This window comes from Lampetra planeri, chromosome 15 (genome assembly GCF_965212315.1).
Source record: "Lampetra planeri chromosome 15, kcLamPlan1.2.h2, whole genome shotgun sequence".
Classification (NCBI taxonomy): domain Eukaryota; kingdom Metazoa; phylum Chordata; class Hyperoartia; order Petromyzontiformes; family Petromyzontidae; genus Lampetra; species Lampetra planeri.
Genome location: NC_136121.1, coordinates 7674462 through 7695514, shown reverse-complemented (window position 1 = coordinate 7695514; position 21053 = coordinate 7674462). Strand labels below are relative to the sequence as shown.

The window sequence follows — 21053 nt, the reverse complement described above, 5'->3', positions numbered from 1 at the left end:
GGGGGCGACGCGCGTTGCTATGGTGCAACTTGCAGCAAGCACTTCCGCATTACGTAATCCCCTCAAACCCCGCCCCTCGCCCATAGCCCCGCCCCTCAATCTTGAGCCCCCCCCCCGCCGCTCTCGCCGTCAACACTCGCCGCGCGCGCGGGCGCGCCCTCCCATTGGTCCGCTACATCGAATGTGGGCGTGGCGACTAATGCGGGTTGGTGGCGGTGGCGGAGTTCAAAACGGTCAGTTTGACCAATCACTCGCAGGGACGCGGAGCTTGCGCCGTTGCTTTTGTAACATCGAGCGCCAGATTGGCTCTCCGCTCGTCACGTGGCCTTTTGATTCGCCCAATGGGGGTAAGGCGGGAGCGCGAAGGGGGCGGGAGCGCGAAGGGGGATGGAGGGCGGGCCAGGTGCGTGCAAGTGGCGTCGGGAACGTGCAGAGAGGCGGGCCGGATGGGACGTGAGGAGAGGCGGGCGGCAAGTGAGGAGAGGCGGGCCGGGGCTTGCGGGAGGGGCGGCCCGCACCCCCGCGCTCCGTCACTGCGTAGCGCCCAACAATTAATTATTACTTTACTTGGTGCTTTATCTGCCAAAACGGCGGCCATGTTAGCCAGCCGAAGGTGGCGTGACGCCGCCGTTTTCTGTCGCGTGGCCATCGCCGCCGCCGCGCGTCGCTGCCGCCCCCCGAGGCACTGCCGCAGCCTTTCCGCTGGAGTCGTTCGCTGGTCGTCGTCGTCACCGCCACCACCGTCGGCCTCGGATGGCGTCGTCGTCGACGAAGGCGCTGCGGAACAGGAGGTGGCGCCATTGCCGCCTTCTTCCCCCCCGCGGCGGGGGGCGGAGTGGACGCGCCCGCGGGGTCACGAGACCGGCGCGCGCGTGCACAACGGCCTGACGCGCGCGCGCGAGCCCCTCGTGCTGGCGCGAGACCGCCTCGTCACGTGGTACTAACCCCCCCCCTCCGTCCTTCCCCGCCACCCAAATCTTCCCCCCCTTTCCTCCCCGCCACCCAAATCTGCCCCCACCCCTCCCCGCCACCCAAATCTTACCCCTCCCTCCCCGCCACCCAAATCTGCCCCCCTCCCCGACACCAATATCTGCCCCCTCCCCTCCGTCATACCAAAATCTCCCCCCTCCCCGCCACCCAAATCTCTCCCCCTCCTTTCCCCCAAATCTGCCCCCTCCCCCCAAATCTCCCTCCGCCCCTCCCCGCCACCCAAATTTCCCCCCTCCCTCCCCGCCATCCAAATTTCCCCCCTCCCTCCCCGCCACCCAAATTTCCCCCCTCCCTCCCCGCCACCCAAATCTCCCCCCCTCCCCGCCACCCAAATCTCCCCCTCCCCGCCACCCAAATCTCCCCCCCCTCCCCGCCACCCAAATCTCCCCCCCTCCCCGCCACCCAAATCTCCCCCCCTCCCCGCCACCCAAATCTCCCCCCCTCCCCGCCACCCTAATCCCACCCCTCCCCTCATCCACCCCTTGCCTTCCTCCCCCCTCCAAACCCCCCATCCACCCAATTCCCCACCGACCCCCCTTCCGAACGAGACCAGCTCGTCACGTGGTACTAACCCCCTCCTCTTACCCCCCCCTCCCCCCAAACCCCTCCCTCCCGTAACGTCATTTCAAACCGCGTGTTTAAAAGGGTGTCCCCACGTGCTTGGGGGTCATTGCGAAGCGCGGTTTGCTGGAAGTAATACGCCTGGCCGATAGGGGTCGGGGCTAGACCCGGTCGTGGGTCGCGTGTCCGCCAGGAGAGCTGTGGGGTTTGCTGCACTGCCCGTCCTCTTGTTGCCTGACCACGCAGACCCGCAGCCTATAACAACCATTCATGGTCGCCACCCAAACAAGTAGTCATCCCTGCGTCAAGCCTTTTTACGCTTTCTGAGCCTTTGTAAGATCGTTAATTAAGAATTCCCTTTTTGTTCAGGATATCTAGACCACGTCACAAGCTGCCCCCCTCCTACCCCCTCAAACCAACAATTCCGAAAGTCCCTTGCAATGAGAGATTTTGTGGCAACCATGCAGTGATTCACTGCACCAGAGATTCGTTTAACCATCAAGATTTAGTCGTGATATGATTCATTAATCGATCTTTTTTTAGTTTTCGGTTTATATTGTAATAATTGGTTTAAGAAAACAATACATTGAAAGATGTATTTAATGGCTTTTGGTTGCTGCAATTTTCCTGTCGGACTTGACATTTAAATGTGTTGTCGATGTCAGTCCAACAGCCAAATATTAACAACATCAAGCATTGCTAAGAGTAGGAGTGAGACGCGTCCAAAACCTTCCTGTACGGTAGCCTTGATTACTGCGATTTCAAATCTGGAGGAGTCAGAATAAAAACGGGAAAACCCATCACAACAGGAGGTTTTATTTCAGGCCGGACAAGGAAAAGTTTTAGTTCTCGAAAAAACACCTGTCAACTCTGTACAACAAGCACTCAGCTTGTTGCATTATTCAAAGTGTGTTGATTGTCATAGACATCATATATGGGAGAGAAAAAAACTTAGAAACCCAGAAAGTGTAGCATAAAGAAGTGCGTTGTTTTTTTATTTTGTGGGAGGCAATTGGGGTTCTCTTGCAGACCAAATATTCTGTAGTGACCTCTACCCACGAGTCCTCAGCTGAAATAGTTTACTTAATTACACCCATACATTAAGGCACATTAAGGGGAGGGATGGTAGACTGTTTTCACCCTGAACTATGATCTCAGTGACTTGAGTTAAATTCCCATCCACTGCAAATATCAGTTGCAAGTGATGTCTGAACTGGTCCTGGCTCCCCGGCCCTTCACCAACCCGTATTGACCAGCATGGTGAAGTATGATCAACCAATCTTCATCAACGACATGGCGTGAGGAGGCCTTTATCCAGCAATGGATTGACAGAGCTGTAATTGTGTATGTTTATTAAGGCACAATAACATAAGATTAAGCTACAAGTATCAGGTACGTGGATAATATACATTTGCTGAAAACGCGTGAAGCTACTGCTATTGCAGCCAGGTGCAGGACTGCGTGTCTGTATATCTGTGTTACTTTCCTCAAGAGTCCGTATTGCTAAAGGTGGATCTTTGTGTGACAGGTACAGCTGTGGGCCCACAGTCTACGACCACGCTCACTTGGGACACGCATGGTAGTGCCTCTCACTGAAACATTTCTCACCTTTCTTTATGTCAAGCTTTTTCCTATCTGCATTGTAAAGATAAATAAAGTTCATGTTGTAACTCTCACAGCGAGAGACCAGTCTATCACCATCACCCATTTTCGAACCGATGCATCTACACTATAGGGGCCCAAATTTGGTATGCCCTGCATAGAGTTTAGTGCAAGTCAATCGGACCAAAATGTTAAATTTCCAGAACTTGAATAAATTGAATTTAACGTGATGCATTTTCTGTGTGCAGTCATTGGTGACCAAGCCACACTTGAGAAACCAGTTTAGTTACAGGTGGCTTGAGCCCACATTCAAATCTAGGATCTGTCCTGGTTCAATGCCCTGATGTTAACATCTCCATTACAGGTTTTCCATTAGAGGTAATGACCCCAATTATAGGAATAAAAAAAAATCTGTTTAAAATTTACTGCATCCAAAATGCAATACACAAAAAAGTATAGTTGTAAATTGTTGCCTTCACCTTGACTGATTATACATTGTTTCTAGGAGATATGTACATATACCCAAAATTTTTTTCCAATACTGTTCTGTTCAGATCTATGACACTTGTTGGAGCATAAAGGAAACTAAAACAGTCCATATCTGCATCTTGCATGTAAAACATGTTTTTTTACCATCATCAGAGGGAGATGATTAGTTATTTGGTTGTCATCAATGAAAAACAATCTCTGCAGAAGTTGGCCACAACTCAATTACCCGTGGTGCTAACAATAGGTTTGGTAGTAGGTTCAATACAAGGGTGCATGCGCACATTCAGTCCTGCTTGTGGAGGTTTTAACTTTTGGGACATGTTCCCCATGCAGCTCGTACGTGCGTTTTGACATCATCCGGAGAATCCTCACTGCTGTATTCGACGTCGATGTCATCATGGCGATGGTCATAACGGACATCGATGACAAGATCATCAAGCGCGCGCGGGAGGTGTGTGGGCATGCGCGATTTATGGGAAGGGCCTGCCTGCCTTCGCTCGTCACGACATGTTGAGCTGCAAAACTGATTCGGCTGGTCGAGACCACTGCACATTTGTCAAAAAACATAAAAGTTGACAAACACACCTGGTCTGGTCGGCACAGTAAGTTTTTTTTCACGCTTTTTATTAACTCACTCTGTTGTATCCTCAAATCTTGTAACTCAATTTTTACCCACCTTCCCAATGTGGTATCGACTGCAAACTTGGTATACTTACGTCATACTGATGACAATACTATATTCTATCATAAAAATTTTAAACATATTTTAAAACATAATTTTTTATATGTTATGTTTCGGCTTGTGTCTAATTGTCCACGGTCAACTGACGTTGGCTGTAATTGGCCACGGTCCCTTACGTGATGGCAAGCTTCGGGGCCACTTTCTGGAGTCGTGGAGTTCTTCCATTACTAGTACGGTACATTTCATTAAAGTGTGTTTAAAAAAAAGTTTAAAAAAATATATTATTTATTTATTGCACGTTCAAATATTTTGACCTCGTGCTGAACTCATGTTATTGGCACTTGGCAGGAGTACCTTAATAGTGGGTGGGGTTGGCAGATGAGTAGGGGGGGCCCATGATTACTAGGCGGGGCTGATGTCAGAATGAGCTGAGATGCTCAATGTGGGTGGGTGCAGTGATTGAGTGGGCATGGTTATGTAAAAGTACGCGCGGCTGATGGAGGAAGCAGCTGCTATCTTGCAACGTATCCTGGTTGGGCCTCTCAGAAATGTGGTAGTTTTAAAGATCTCCCTTTCATAGTGCGACTAATTTGCTGTAATTTGTTTTGTGGTGTGCAGCTGGACATGACACCGGACGTCTTAGCTCGAATGTACGAGGAAGACTTCAAGCAGGATATGGCTTCTCTCAACGTAAGATGCTTGGATGAGCCTGTCCTTGTGTATCACAGCTGATGGATCGCATATGTAAATGTCGGTTTTATTATCGTATATTGTTGATAATTGCATATGCCAGAGTGTCTAGAGATTGGGGTAGAGACAAACACTTTAATTAATAATGGAATTTGTTTAAAATTTGAGATATACTTAATCTGAAGCAAAGGATACTAAAATATTTCGATTTAAAGATTTCGTGACTGCAGGGATTCATCTAGGTTCTTTTGGTAAAGTCACGTAGAAGGGAAGTAATAAAACGCTGTCGCCTCGACAGACCTGGTTTTCACCTGAGGACGGCTGCTTGCGTTGTGGCCGAAACGTCGTGAGAATTATTTTATTATGTTTTATTTTTATTATTTTATTACTTCCCTTCTACGTGACTTTACCGAAAGAACCAAGAAGATGAATACTAAAATAGTCTTAAATAAAGCCTTGACTGGTGGTCAGTGTAAGCAGTGTGGATATACATATAAATAAACTTCCATATATAAAGGGCACCAAAGGGAAAGTGATTGACCACTGCTTCCAGTTAACAGAGGTTGACTGGGTATTGATATACATTTTACAGAAAACCTCTTCACTTGCTCCAAGGGGCATTGTTTAGTCATTCATTCAATGATGTAGACTCCGGTCACACATCATCCCTTAAACACTGAGCTGCTTTTGGAGTGGAACGATGTGTGCGTGCCTGTCTGTGTGTGTGCATGGTCCAGGTGCTGCCACCCGCCGTGTACATGCGCGTGACCGACAATGTGGGGCCCATCGTGAGCTTCATTGAGCGCATCGTGGCGAAGGGCCACGCGTACGTCACACCGTCAGGTGAGAACACGCGCACACAAACACACGGACCGCGTGATGTTTAGAAGCACAACACTTGTGCTCAATAAAAATAAGCGTGGTGTAGGGTTTGTCTGCGTTTAGTACGTATGTATTGCAATAAGAGCAGTGGTTATTGCAAGGCGATTTGAACCCAGCGACCTGAGCTTTATTTTTGCCTGCGGCTAACTGTGGTGCGCGATATCTGATTCAATCTACGGCTCCCCCATTCAACAACCAGTGTGGTGAAGTATGGTCAGCAACCCCATGATTGAGGTATCGTGGTGAGGTCTTCATCCAGAAGTCAATGGACACGGCTGAATTTTTTTTTATCACAATTTATTATTCATCTGAAAATGCCAAACAAAAAACGGAAAATGCCAAAGGCATTAAAACGCCTAACGAAAGGTAGAATATATAAAACTCAGCAAGATGAACAAATATCTCGGTTTATTACACACGTAGGGGTTCGCGACAAACATCCATAATCGAGTTTTTTGTTTAGTTTAGATCGTGTAAATATAAGTGTTGTTAGACCTGCCACTTCCTGACACAGCCAATTAGTAAGGTTTGTCATGTAAAAAACATGCCAATTAGGTTCTAGTTCAGCACACCGGTGTGTTGGAGAGTACCAAAATTGTTAATGTTGTGGGTTTACTCTCCAACGCACAAGTGGGCTGAAATAGTAACTCTTGGGACGTTTTGTTTACGTGACAAACCTTACTAATTGGCTGTCTTGGGTGGTGGCAGGTTTAACGACACAATTCTATTTACATGATCTAACCCAAAAAAAAAACTCTTGTGGAAACAAATATAAATTAGAGACTTCATATTGCCTGTTAAGGGAAGTAAGTAGGCTTGGGCAGGATACATTGCTTGAAAGGATAATTGCGGACATATGAGACTGTAGACATTGGCAGGTAAAGGAGGAAACTCGCCCAAGTGGATGACCACCATGGAGGTGGAGCGATGAGATTATCGGTTAACGTGCCGGAGCGAGATGGGTTGTGGCATCCCAAGATCACAAGGCATGGTGTCGGTGTGGGGACACCTTCATTCAGCAGTCACAATCGGAATATTTATTTATACTGGAGGAATCCGATGAGCTATAAAGCTCTTTTTCACAGATTTTCAATAGGGGCAGGTCAGAACGTTACAATGATAAATAACAATGAAAAAACACTTTAGGAGTGAAAATTGTATACAATGTAAGCAAACCACTTAAAAAATATACTAATAAAACGAAGCTTTTTTTTTTACAAATTAAGGCCCACTGGATAAGTCATGGGAGCTGCTGCTGCAAATGACGTACAATTACTATACTCAACTATTTATATGTGTACTTATAATATCCGCATATAATATTCAAGATCACGACTACATTATAGTTAGCCAGGTCTCTGAAAAGACTAAGAAATATATTTTATTATTATTTACGTTTTGCTACTTTTTATGTTGAATGTTTTCAGGTTAGTTGCGATTGTGCATGCTTATAGTCAGCATTTTGGAGTCAAGTGTTGGTGGATCATAGTTTTGTGAAACTCTGAAACCCACTTGGTTGTGGACCTTGAAGTATTATTTGTTATTATGCATGGCAATTCTCCACATACTCTGGTTTTGTTGAAAAAACACTCATCAAAAAGCAATTGATCAAACGTTCGATTGCAGGACACTTGAATGAGCGACTTTTGTGGATACATAAATGACCGCTATCTTTTGAATGATATAGTTAAAATTAAAGTAAAACATATGTTTATTCTTTGGTTCTTTCGGTAAAGTCACGTAGATATGAAATGAAATAAATAATAAATAAAAACCAAAAACTCACGACGCCTGATGACGACCGCTTGTGTTGCGATCGAAATGTCGTGAGTAATAAAAAATCTAATATTTTATTTCCACGTGACTTTACCGAAAGAACCAAAGAATATTAATTCCTGCAGTCACGAAAGTTTTAAGTAAACTGAGAAGAATGAAGAATGCAATATTTCTTCTGGCTCGCCTTGTTTAGTCAATAAGGTGTAAAGTAGTTGTGAGTCTCTTAACCGTTCCAGGTGGTGGAAAGGGATTTTCTCAGCCCAGCGCGAACTAAGTTATGTTGAGTAATTCGATGAGTGCAACTGTGTGGTTATAGCTGAACGCAGTATCTCTGAGCTGCTCGTTAACAGACTTTTAAGTACTATTTCGCAAATAATAGACATTTGCTGTTATTTGTGTTAGTCATCTGGTAGGTCGTGTATGAAAGATAAAGTGTGGGTAGTCCCGCCTCTTCCAAAACATGCCCAGTGTGGAAGAGTTGGCCAAATACCCTCTTAGAGAGGCTATCTTGAGCTCTGTCTAGTGAAGGCCCTTCTGCCGACAGTGGCGTGAGTAAGTAATTGCAAGGGTGCAGCGCCTAGACAATTTGTAAGTGAATAATCTTTCATTGAGCTGTTTATACCTTTGTTTTGCGCAGGTAACGTGTACTTTGACGTGCAGTCGATTGGGGAGCGCTACGGACGGCTACGGAGGGTTCTCACAGACGTCACACCCGAGGCAGGTAAAGTTGTGTAAAATTGGTTTGTTCATCCCTTGTCGTCGGTGTTGGGGTCCAATTTTCATAGAGCGTGTGGTGTTCTCGTGCATCCACAGAGGAGGGCGAGAAACGTGGCATGAGAGACTTTGCGCTGTGGAAAGCGGCGAAGACGTCCGAGCCATCCTGGGACTCTCCGTGGGGGCCGGGCCGACCTGGGTGGCACATCGAGTGCTCGGCCATCGCTAGGTCTGGTCTGAATCGCACCCGATGGTCCCGTGCATCGTCTCACTCGCCAATTAAACGAACCTGCAGACACGGTCACAGCTCGGCACCGTCTTTGGCAGTGGAAGAGCTATGGAGTGTGCAGATAACGCAACTGAACCGGTGCCCACGGGCTGGATGAGCCCAGGCGCCGGGTGTTGGAGAGAAATTCAAAAGGCTCTATTTTGTTCCTCGCACCAGCACCCATGCCAACGATACTATGTCTTTGACTATGTTTTGATTGTTTTTTTACATTCTCATATTTTAAAATGGCAATGTGTTTTTTTTCATAAGCAATTGTTTAAAAATGTTATATAAAACGTTTGGTTCAATTGAAGGATTTCATTTGTTTAATTAGTGGTGCAGTGGCTAGCATGATTGGTATGGCCCTTGGCGCAAATAATTAAATGTAGCCCCATGTCCAATTTTCTTTTTTGTAGCTCAGCACTTGGGCCTGGACACTCGATATCTACAGCAGTAATGGTGAATGTTTAGGGTCACAGCGAATGTGAGTAGTATTGATGGTAAATTTCATTGTGTTGAATGGAGGAGGTTCACAATAGGCCTGTGAATTTAACACATTATTGTAGACCGTTTGGAAATTGTTCTTTATTAATAAGTGTTAAATTTATTGTTCAGCCTACTTTAAAGTGAGTTTGTTTTTGAGAAAAAGTTGATTTGAAGCTTTCGTGAGTGCAGAAATCCATACTCTTTGGTTCTTTCAGTAAAGTCACGTAGATAGAAAATTAATAGATCATGACGTTTCGATCGCAACACAAGCAAGCGTCATCAGGTGAGACAAACACAGCAGAACTGCTGACGCAGTTGTTGCGATCGAAACGTCATGATCTGTTAATTTTCTATCTACGTGACTTTACCGAAAGAACCAAAGAGTATGAGAAAAAGTTGATTAAACTATACCATAAGGCGTGAGTGAGAGAGAAGTGCATGACCAGCAGTGTGTTGACTTACGGTCCTTGCCCCGTAAATCCCTCTTGTTGCGAATCGGCAATGGGCATGGTAGACAAGCTCCTTGAGCGAGGTGGTGCGACATGGCAGTGGGACTCACGTGCCAGTGGACGGTTGTTATCTTTGCACAGCCTGGTGTTTGGGAGCCAGCTCGACATCCACACGGGAGGCATCGACCTGGAGTTTCCGCACCATGAGAACGAGATAGCTCAGAGTGAGGCGTACCACGGCTGCGAGCAGTGGGCCAACTACTTCATGCACTCCGGTACACGGCTCCTCTGTCATCAGCACATTACAGAGCTTTTAATTAAACCGCTGTTTTTGGAAAACGTGAACGTAAGTGATCTTTACTGTTATAATCGTCAGGCATGATTAGTTCACTGTTGGGAAAAGGCCTCCTCCCTGTCGTGATCCTGTAAAATCGAGTAGTGGCGATGAATGCGTGAAATGTCACACTTTTGGAGGAAATTTTGGTGGATCATAGGTTTGTGAAATTAGCATGGTTGGTTACGTGTGGTGTGAAATAAGTTAAACATATACAGTAAAACCTTGGATTGCGAGTGTTTTGCAAGACGAGCAAATTTTTTAAATAAATATTAATTTGATAAACGAGCGAGGTCTTGCAATACGAGTAGTACGTATACGCTTTGTCTGCCGAGCGTCACGTGATCACAACTGATACACGAGTGCTTTGGATTACAAACACGTTTCTGGAACGAATTCTGTTCGAAATCCAAGGTTTTACTGTATACATACATACCAACATACAAAAGTCCGCTGTACTGCAAAATGGCCAGGAGGTGGAATTGCAGGAAGTGGGTTCATAAAATACATCTGTTCTGACTTTTCTTCTTCTCCTTATTGGCAAGGGAGTTTTCTGTGGATGTTCCAGTTTCCTTCAAAAATTGATTCTGCTCATACATCCCAAATCAGGGCCCTCTTGAAAGGCTTGAGACTTGGTGAGGCTTTCCTGAATAAATAAACATCAATATGTGTTTGAATGTGTGGTGTTGTGGCCTTCCACCTCCACAGGACATCTGCACCTAAAGGGCAGTGAGGAGAAAATGTCAAAGTCTCTCAAGAACTTTATCACCGTCAAGGTAGATTGACCCTTGTGGGCTAGTTTCTTTACTCAGTGCGAGCGTTTACATTAAAACTTGCCTGCCACAGTACCAGTACTTGACACATAGTTGGTTCAGGGCCTATTGCAAATATTTTATTTGTAATCACGTCACTCATTGCTTATGTGTATCACAAAAGTAGGTGCAATCCTTTAAGCCTTTTTACTTTAAGTGTGTTTTTGTTAATTGATTAACCACAAACTGTTTCTCAGAAAGTGGTTGTTTTATTGCAAAGCTACTTAGTTTTTACACAGAAGACAAAGGGCTTGCTGGGGATCGTGGGATTCCAAAGCCAATCAGGCGTAGTAACTCACGCACGAGCGCGCATGGAAAATTGGAATTAGTTCAGCGTGCACATGCATTATAGTTTTTTAATAAACGTGGCGTTTTTTCTGAGTTGGATAATGCCATGGTTTTTTTTCTGCTGAATTTGGAGCGGGGGGCTGGGGATGTTCGAGTTGGATCGTTGCGTGGCATGGGGAGGAAAGCCTCCCACTTGGTTATACGATGCAGCTCGCTGACGGACGTGGTATTATCCTCGTGCTTGAATCATTGTTTGGCAGCGTTGTCTGCCCTGCGCGCTCTCTCTCTCGGCGTTTCACTGCCTCGCTCTTTCTCGCCCTCTTTGTTTGCGTGTGATGATTTCCAGGAGTTCCTTCAGAATAACACGGCCAATCACTTCCGCATGTTCTGTCTGATGTCCAGATACCGTTCCGGTGAGTTTATTGATTTTTTAAACATATACTTTAAACATACACACACACAAGTATCTGACAATTGTTAAAACTGAAAATGCACATGCCTAAATACACAGTTGTATATATTTACAGTGTACATATATGCTCACGCCTAACATGTATGTTGAACTTATTTCGCACCGTACGTAGCCAACCATGTTAATCGGAGGTGCATAGTACTTGAGTATGTTGTACATAATTACGAGCCTGTTTAAAGTAGTAGCAATGTCAATATTGCTGATGTCGGAAACATTTCACTTGTTAATTGGTTTTGTTTTGCATAACTTGGGCTTTCAGTGCGAACTTGGCAGTCGTGCTTGAGTAATACATATCTGAAGGGCTGTCAGTTTAGTTTGGAGATGGCACAGTGTACTGTTTGCTATCAATGCTAGCTTTCCGAATGCATATTTTCCAAAAGTGATTGTGCCTTCAGTATTTTATGTTGCCAGAGCATTATGCATTCTTGCCAATAGTATTCAATCATGAAGTGGATTTGTCACGCGTTGATGAAACCGGCTGCACTCGTTGGTGCCAGTAGGATTCTGAAGACCAAAAATCAGTCGACATATTTATCGTGTTTCTTAGAAATAAGACGTGTTATTATTCTAAGATGGAGATGGTTCCACGGTGTAATAGTCCACACACCGGACTTGCAATCCACAGGTCGCTGGATTCTAAAATTCCCCTCGCCAGCAGTATAAAATATGTACACCCCAGCTGAATTAGATCTCGTGATGGTGGGGTAAAGTGTGGGTACTCGAGTTAAAAACGTCTGGCAAGCATGGAAGAGTAGGTGAAATTGCCTGTTATAGGGGCTCTAGAGCTCCCTCATGTTCAGAATCAGAATCTTTGTTTAGGCTGGAGGAGGAATCTGATGAGCTATGAAGCTCTTTCACACATGTCCAGTATGGGCGTCGGGTCAGCAATTTGAGGCCCTTCTGCTAGCAGTGGTTGAGAGAGAAATTGCAGGGCTGGACCTTTGCCTTTTTTTGTTGTTCTAAGAAAACAGACACATTATAACCGAAGTACTGTAACAGATATTTAGCAGTTTTTTTTATACAATAAATTCAGATCGCTTCTTAAATTTGTACTTTTCTTATCCATATATTTTAAACAACACTTTTCACATTTTATATTACCGATCAATTGATCTCCATATCAATATTCGCTGAGTGTAATGAAGTCTAAGGTTATGTTTTTGAGCTGCAAAATCCACTTCTATTATGAGTGAAGTGGTTGAGTGAATAAAGGTTGCTGTGGTTGTTGACTGGATTCTGCTAAAACTTGAGTTGGCACAGTGGGGAGCAGTTTTTAGTTATTTTTCCCAGCTTTATTCTGATTGTTCTCTTCGTATTCCGCCATAGGACAAAGTATCCATTTGGTTCTTTCGGAGAGTTGTGCAAACCTTCTTCATGTTCGAGAATGGCCCACGGAAGCGAATATCACAGAGCTACCTCTGAGATCCTTGTAAATGACCTCTGTTCTGCACAGTAGAGGGCAGCATTCACCTACTATTTCTGACAGAGTAATGTTAGCATATCTGGAGTTTAGAGACATTTAATGTGTAACCAAATGTAATGTAATAGGTTTTTTGTGCAGTCATTGGTGATCAGGCTGAGAGCATCGACGTCTGATACACTTGAGAACCTGGTTTATGTGGGGAGCATAGTTGTAACTGCTGCTGCCAGTCTCCTCTATCTGCTACCCTATAACACCTTTTTTGAAGTCCAAGTCCCGTTTCTTACGACCTAGTCTGGCACAGACACTGCATTGACTTAACTGTAGCTTAGTGGCGAATGACTGCTGTTATTTATTCATTACCTTTTGACGAAACGTTTATGCTACATACTGATGTTGTAGATCTGCTGCTGTTGCTTACAACTGATGCTGTTTCTGCTGCTTTTGTCAATGCTGTTACTTATGATACTGTTGCTGATACTTTTGCTGCTGCGACTACTGCTACTGTTGCGGTGATGTATGTTGAACTTCTTTCGCATCGTACGTAGCCAACCAACCGCGCTAATCGGAGGTGCTGGCTACTGTTGCTGCTTTTGCTCCTGCTGCTACTGCTGCTACTGCTGCTGTCCATGGTGGTGGTGTCACAACAGCCGTGGAGTACAGCGAGGACAGCGTGCGAGCGGCGGTGGACGTGCTGGACTCGCTATTCTCGTTCCTGTCGGATGCGCGCGCCTACGTTGCCGGCACTCTGCACACGCGGCCCATCGACGAGGCTTTCCTCTGGGAGAGGTACCGCCTCCACGCCCCACACCTCAGAGCGAACCTGACCCTCCACTCGCAGCGTGCTTAACGCTACCTGAGCCACGCTTGATATGTTTGGCCATGTCTTCTTGGAGCAGTTTTTTTGTTGTGTTTGGGAAGCAACTGGGTTTCTTGGAGAATACCCACTTTGTAATATATTAAACTTGTGCTGGGTTCTCAAACTGCCAGGTGTAGTGGCACAGACCCTGTCGTCTAGCGCTTTTGGAGGCAAGAGTTGGTGGCCAACACAGAGTAGTGAAACTCCAGAACTCACTGGGCTGTAAGGTGGCCAGTAGATGGAAGTTTTGCAAAAGGGTTCATGAGCCTGTCTGTATGTTTCTTCGAGTGTCATCCCTTTACATGCATAAGCTTTCTCCGGATACTCTGGTTTACTCCCTCATGGAAGGCACTCCTTAAAAAGGCAGCTGAGCAGGGTGACTTTGGACGTTTGTCCTGCTTCTCTTAAGTCCTTTTATAAGTTGCTTTTCTTGAGCTATTTGAGACTTTGGAAAATTACTCTAAGTCTTAAGAATTCTAAACATGGTCGAGTGTGACTTTGGTAACTTGCAGCGATGCCCAGTCTTTTAATACATTATTACGGAAAATGTATATTTTTCTTTGTGTATTAAATCTAATGGTTATTCGTGGTAGTAGTGTTATTGGCCATGTTCTTGCGTCTTAACATGTGTACCGCTGTTTTTTTGCATGATGCGTATCGTGTAATCGTTTCGCACGCTACACCACTGGCGTTTTCTTGCGGAAGATTCTCTGTTTTTTTAACGATAGCGTAAAATCGGATTTTTGAATCACAGTTTCGTAAAAAGTACACGTATGAGTGAGGTGTGATTTTCTGCATTTCACAACAATATCTTCGACTAGATAGAAACCTCATATTTGGAATTAATGTGTGGACGAAGAAGATTGACATAAATATGAGATCCCTGCCCGAATATATGTCTCTGCATACGGGTTGTTTAATAAAACAGTTCATGAATTAGGTAAAGTTGATTGATTTCCTGCATGTCGCATGAATGAGTGCAGAGATAAATAAGTACATTTTCCAGTTGGTGCCTAAAAATATTTTCTAAACCACAACAGCAAACTACTGGAAGTTCTGACATTTGTCAAAATGATGAGTGCATGTGCAGCATATTCGATGTCACCTGTGGGAATTGTAATTACTGCACGCGCATGACTTGGTGGTTGGTGTGTTTGTCACTGCGCCAGTTTACCAGGGGTTGGATTAATTGAGTCCCATAGCTCTGATGATACTTGATGTTTCCGAATTCTACCGTGTACTCTGGAGCATCGTCAGGCAAGGCATTTAACTTTGGTGGCTTATCAACTAATTTGAAAAAAACGCGTAAATTAATATTACGTACGGTAGGCTTAAATTAATGTTCCTGTGTCACGAGACATATTCTACTGAACGGAGTTCATGGGTGATTCTATTTCCTGAGGCTCGTAGCAGTGTCATCCAAACATCTGGTTGCGCTTTCACCGCATTTTGTGACTTCTCGGGCAAATGTGGGTCCGCTGCACGCTGGGAGGCGGAACAGAAATGAAAAGTTAATTCCTCGGTAAAGCCTATTGAGCTCGACAGATCTTTGTCAAGGATGACTCGGCCAGAGCACAACAGCGGCAGCAAAGTCTTACTTATTACAAGTTATTCATATTTAAAAAAAAGTAAATTTTCACAATATCATAAATGTTAACATTTCCACAGATGACTACATTCACATTTGATACTTTGTCATGATCTCAACGGGGTCTGTTTAAATGAGTACAGAGATGGCAAAGTGCATCAAGGCACCGGTTGCTTTGCGCCGCTGGCCGGGCCAAGCAGGGGTTGCTTGATGGCTGTTGTTTTTGTGTCTACTTAAGTGCATGAGCTGGAGTGAGCTTTATTAGAATACAAAGGCAATGCCGAATATTGAGAAGGGAGTGATGCTCACAGCATTCCGCTCAGCCGTGGTTCGTCTCTGACTTGGCTGGAAATTTAATTTGGTTTGTTTAGTGTTGGCAATAATGGAAATTTGAAGTTATTAGGAGGACCGTTCTCGCATTAATTTGGGCACATAAACGAGTGTCACTGTGCAGTGTCATATTGAAAGTTTTATTTATTTATTTTGGTAGTTTTATTTCCAGCCAAGGTGTGGGATTATAATGAAACAGAGTGCATTATAGAGATTTCCTCAAATCCTGAAATAGCAGCGGGGCACTGTTCCGGAAATTAATGTTATGTTATTTTGTATGTGGCTGCATCTTCATTTCATAATTGTATATTTGTTGTCATTTAATTTATTCAAAGGTTATGAAAATGACATTTCCAGTGTTGGTAGCACAAATTGCTTCCAGTAACACAGGACGAGCAGTAATACATCTAAATAATAACGGTGTGTTCCCATTTTCCTTTGGCTTAAAGGCAAAGTATGGTTCAGTCTAATGAAGAGTTAAGTGAGGATAATTTACCACTGGTTTTTCAAGCATATCCTTTCAGCTGTTGCCAGTAGTGGGAACTAGAAAGCACAACATCCATGTTGTCCAGGTCTCCCTTGTAGGAGACACACCTGCTTGCACTGGCCCCTCACCTGGTTTTAATCAGAGCATTGTTTTGTTAAGGCGTCACAGTTTAACATGGAGTGCTGGGCTTGGTGTCAGTCATGTCGGTGATGATAGTGTAAGCATCAGCGGTGATGGTGACCGTGAAGGTAGCTGTGTTGTATGTCAATAAGGGCGATGGTGTCCGCGGTGACGCTGATATGTTGGTGGCTGCGTTAGTGTCACTGGTGATGGTGCTGGTGATCATGACTGTGCTGTTTGTGGTGGTATTGACGTTGTAGATAAGCGGCCGTGTTAGCCTGACTGACCGTGTGTTGCGTGTGTCCCGTGCAGGCTGGCGGAGGCACGGGCCGCGGTGCGGGCGGCGCTGGCTGACGACATGGATACACCGCGCGCCATCAGTGCCCTCATCACGCTGGTGCAGCACGCGCACAGGCAGATGCAGACAGCCAGCCCGGTAATCACATCGACTTGCCTACCCCCAATCCAGTGACCCAGTAAGCACATCCCTGTGACTTAACAGTAGCCAATTCACCAACTCGCAGTGGTCTTGATTCAGCAATAGCAGTGCACGTGCTAAGGACGAGCTCAAATCCGAAGCGAGCACTGGTGAGCTGGGTTATGTCTGGATTGTGTTTAGATTCTTTTCTGGATTTTATTTGGAGTGTTCCCAAACTATATCCAGATTCTTTCTGGATTGTTACCGGATTTATTCTGGTGTAATTGGGATTGTGTCTAGATATTATTATAGGATCCTTATGGCGGTACCCCGGGGTACCAAATAATAAAAAATGGCCGAGGCAATGAAATCTTTTATTTCTGGGACACTTTTTTTCCAGGGGTGTACTTAACTCCGCGACTGGGGTGCCAATCAATCCGAAATCGGTGCTACTCTGCGATGTCTAAACGCAGCGAGGACGATTGCGCTAAAACCCTGAACGCTCGTATGCACCGTAGTGCATCGTGTACAGCTCGTCGAGATGAGTCTATTGCCGCATCGCCGACCATCAACAGTCTAAAAATGACTGCATCGCGGACATTATGCGAGAGCCGGGGTACTATGGTACCCCGGGGTACCGTATGTATGTTGTTTATAGAGTGTTTTTACGTAGTTTTTTTTTATTCGGTCAGAATTGTTCTGGATTGCATTTGGATTACATATGGATTGTTTCTAGTTTGTATCAGGACAGAATCAGGATGGTTTCTGTCCTTCGTAAATCCAGATTGTGCTTGGATTGTTTTTGCATTGTTACTTTATTGTGTCCAGATTGTTTTTGTACTTTGCCTAAGTTTATATACTGTTTCAGGAACGTTTTCCAGATGGTATCTGGATTATTTTCAGATTGGATGATGTCACCACTCTGTCCTGCAGGTGGTGGGGGCAGTACGGAGCCCCAGCGTGCTGGGCGCAATCGCCGCCTTCATCGAGCGGATGATGGAGACGTGGGGACTCCAGCTCCGTGACGCACAGGTGCCACAATCACCCCCAATACACAGCTCTTGAATTATCTTTCACTCTTGAGTATTGTGACTATAACATACAGCGGAGATTTAACCACAAATTTGTCATTAAATCCTCATTTTTGCAATGTGTGTACCTGGCCGATTTTAACATCTGACACATTATTTTTATCAAACAAATGGTCACTTTATAAATGTGCTGTTGTATAGGTCATGGCATCTTCAAGAACATGTCCTCCCTATAGGGTTGTGTGTGATGTAAAGTGCACTTGTACACATTGTAAACATTTTGCTACCAGGTGAGGGTTTGACCCTCTCTGGAGTAGTCTTTTTGTGTGTGGGGAACAGTAGCGCAGTGGTCCGCGCACTTCAATACCAAATCGGATACCCATATTCGATTCATGGCCATGACCAACTTCGGTGGCGATAATCAGAACCGGTCCTGGGCCTCACCATGTCGACTCGACCTTAAATGATTACCTGGTGCGATGCATCAGTACTGGGGAGACCAAGGCAGTCGTTTGTGGTGGTGGCCATACCACCCCTCGTGCGTTGTACCATCCTTAACAGGTCCTCGCTAACAGCACTTGCCCGACAGTCTGTTAAAGGTTACATGGGGGATTGTTGTCATTCAGAAAGTGTTGCTGCTTTGGTTATCGTGCAAATTAAATGTACTCTAATTAAGCCTATGATGAAATCGTCCAGTAGCCATGCAAAGTTGAGCCTGGACCGACCAGTGACCACAATGCATAATAGGTTGTAGAGGCTGTGGGCCTTTGTAATGGGCTGCAAACGACAATATCTGAAATATGATGATAATGTGCTTGTATGCTCTTAAGACCCATGCTGTCCGCATTCACCAACCAGCACTGACTCGTGTAGTGAAGTATGGTCAAATAGCTCTTTCAATCCACACGGCGTGAGAAGGCCATCATCCAGCAGTGGATTGGCAAAATGGGTATACGTGTACAATATTTGCGCAGCGCAGGAACCACTGCTCTACCTCTTTCTATGTAATGGTGAAATAATGGTTGATGGTGACAGTATGTTTTGTCTGTCAAGGTGTGGAGGCTCACATACAGGACTGACATACAGTTTTTTGTAGGCATGTAATGACGTTGCATGAATTGAATAATGTGCTTGAGACTATATTATTTATACAAACTATATGCTGTTTCATACAGGCTAATGGACTAAACTGCACAAATACAACTGAAACAAAGAGAATACCATGACAGTAAAAACAGACAATACAGAATCGATTCATAAATCGCAGGGCCACCCAGAATCGCCACAAATTGTCAAATCGCGGGGAGGGGATGTGGTGTGCGAGTCGTCCCATGCCCCTCTTCGTTTGTGAAACCTGTCGTCGGTGAGGTTATAAAGGTCCCTTATGAACGTTGATGGCACCGCGGCAAGCAGGTGGCGGCGGTCGATGCGGGGCCTCTGGCGGCCGTGCTGGACCACGTGGTGGCATTCCGCAGTGAGGTGCGTGACTTTGCATTGGCGGGGGACGTCGTGCAGGAGGAGCGCCGAGGTGCCCGGGATGAGCGTCGCGCGCTGCTGGACGCGTGCGACCGGCTGCGTGAGCGTCTCGCCTCTTGCGGCATCGAGCTCAAGGTGGGCGCCGCAACGCGAGCCGGGATTATTCTGTACTCCAAGTGCGTGTACGGCTACGGAGATTTAATAGATGTTGTATTAAAGTTTATGCCTTTGCAGTGACATTTAAAATGCTACCATTTACAAGTCGAGTGTTTCTTTCCCACCAGAGATGGGCAGTTAAATGCCTTGTAAACTGTACAGTTGGATGTGGTGGATTGTGGGTGATAAATTAAGGCAGGCAAGTATCTGTTGCACCACACAAATAATGCGTGTATATTTAATTCCCTTTTCCTATGGACCAGTCTTTTTGTTAAATATTTTCTCAGCTGGAATTTGACGAGTTTGTTGAGCTAAAATGCAAGCTAATGAGATGTTAACACCCTCATTGACAAACACCGTTTGGTTATAACTGAGAAGTGTACGAGCTGTGTTGAGAAGTGCTTCAGTTACTCGTAGCATCGACAGTAAAGCATTTGCAGTCTGGGTCTACACTGCCAATACAGTCCTTGCAAGTTGTACCTTCAGTGCCGATGTTGATGGCGCAATCCCTTTGGCGGTCTTGGTAGAGGCTGTGGTCATATTTGAGTTGTGCTGATAAAATATGCTGTTGTTTCGTTCCGACAGGACCGGGGAAACGCATCCACTTGGAGACACACGGAGACGGGGGTGACTGACAGGGGCACGGGAGAGGGCGAGTGACCCAAGCAGAGCACGAGCGAGTCTCGCTGAATCGTACGGAGCGTGCGTCAACCTTGGTGAATCCTGCGTCTGGGGTCGGACCTGCGTCCTGGAGCGGAGCCCAGCCCCTCGGCTCAATTCCGTCATGGGGGAAGTCCCGAGTGAGACCCGATGAGAGGCCTCTGCTGGACGATCACATGCACTACGGCTAAGAGAGCCGAGGTTTGTTTGCCTTGAGGGTGCCACTCCGGTGCCAAGACATTGCTTTTGTCGGGGTGCCGATACTTCAATTTGTGGCTCCCAAGTCTCAGCAGAGGCGAGGTTGTCAATTGCTCCATGGATGGGCACTGCACTGAGCGTTGCCCAATTGTATCACACGAGGCTCAGGTCTTGCCAAGTTTTGACAGGAAATCCGATTTTAAACTTTCCCTCCCCCACATATTGTGTTTATTGACCCAGATTAGTGCCCGAGGAACCGACAAATGCTTTTAAAATTTACAGTCTGCCTTGATTCTCACCCCCTACGTTTTTCTTCACGTTACTTAATGTTGCTGGGCATACTGCCTACAGAGCAACAATTGAACATTAAACAGATTACTTTTTTTGCTTTGACAAGGTGGATTCTATCCTGGCTCGTGCTGCGGCCGGTAATTAAATTCCCCTTCATGCTGCCAGCCAAACACATTAGCACGACCTGCTATGAACGTCTGAAAAATGTTGACTCTGCCTTCCCTGGAAGGGGGTTTATAAAGTGGGATGGACTGAATACGTCGAAGTGTTGAGTGATTTCATTACGGGAAAGCGAGCAGATGTTCACGTAATTCTCAATCTTGTTAGGGATTGGCGAGGCTGTAAATACGATGCAATCCGTGCAGTGACGCACCGCTGTTGCAGCACGTGTTGTTGATCGTAGTCACGTGTTTGTTATTAACCTGTTCGTGTGATGCACGTGGAGCGGTGCTGTCCTGGCTGTGGCAGCCAAAGGCTCTACTTCCCATGTCTATTCATCAGTTAGGTCGCTGGGCTCAAATAAA

The 21053-nt window shown here is 45.6% G+C and overlaps 1 protein-coding gene across 4 annotated transcripts; it reads left to right on the top strand.

The window, feature by feature from the left end:
- Positions 1-458: 458 nt before the first annotated feature.
- On the top strand, positions 459-20785 carry CARS2 (cysteinyl-tRNA synthetase 2, mitochondrial). 4 transcript variants are annotated; one of them, XM_078600928.1, is made up of 15 exons: positions 459-937; positions 3080-3130; positions 3976-4093; positions 4943-5014; positions 5752-5857; positions 8310-8393; positions 8486-8615; positions 9731-9864; positions 10632-10699; positions 11370-11436; positions 13566-13704; positions 16612-16735; positions 17651-17749; positions 19159-19359; positions 19966-20785. In XM_078600928.1, the coding sequence occupies exons 1-15, from the start codon at positions 597-599 to the stop codon at positions 20038-20040; spliced, it is 1809 nt and encodes a 602-aa protein (XP_078457054.1). In that variant the 5' UTR covers positions 459-596; the 3' UTR covers positions 20041-20785. The 4 variants fall into 4 exon arrangements, with proteins under 4 accessions (XP_078457054.1, XP_078457056.1, XP_078457055.1 ...); XM_078600930.1 differs by having other exon boundaries at positions 460-937; positions 19264-19359; XM_078600929.1 differs by having other exon boundaries at positions 460-937; positions 19162-19359.
- The last annotated feature ends 268 nt before the right edge of the window (positions 20786-21053 follow it).

Excerpts from the sequence above, each read along its gene's own strand:
- CARS2 (XM_078600928.1), top strand. The coding sequence starts at position 597 with ATGTTAGCCAGCCGAAGGTGGCGTGACGCCGCCGTTTTCTGTCGCGTG. Across the intron at positions 938-3,079 it reads CGAGACCGCCTCGTCACGTG|GTACAGCTGTGGGCCCACAG; the intron begins GTACTAACCCCC and ends TTTGTGTGACAG. Across the intron at positions 9,865-10,631 it reads CAACTACTTCATGCACTCCG|GACATCTGCACCTAAAGGGC; the intron begins GTACACGGCTCC and ends CCACCTCCACAG.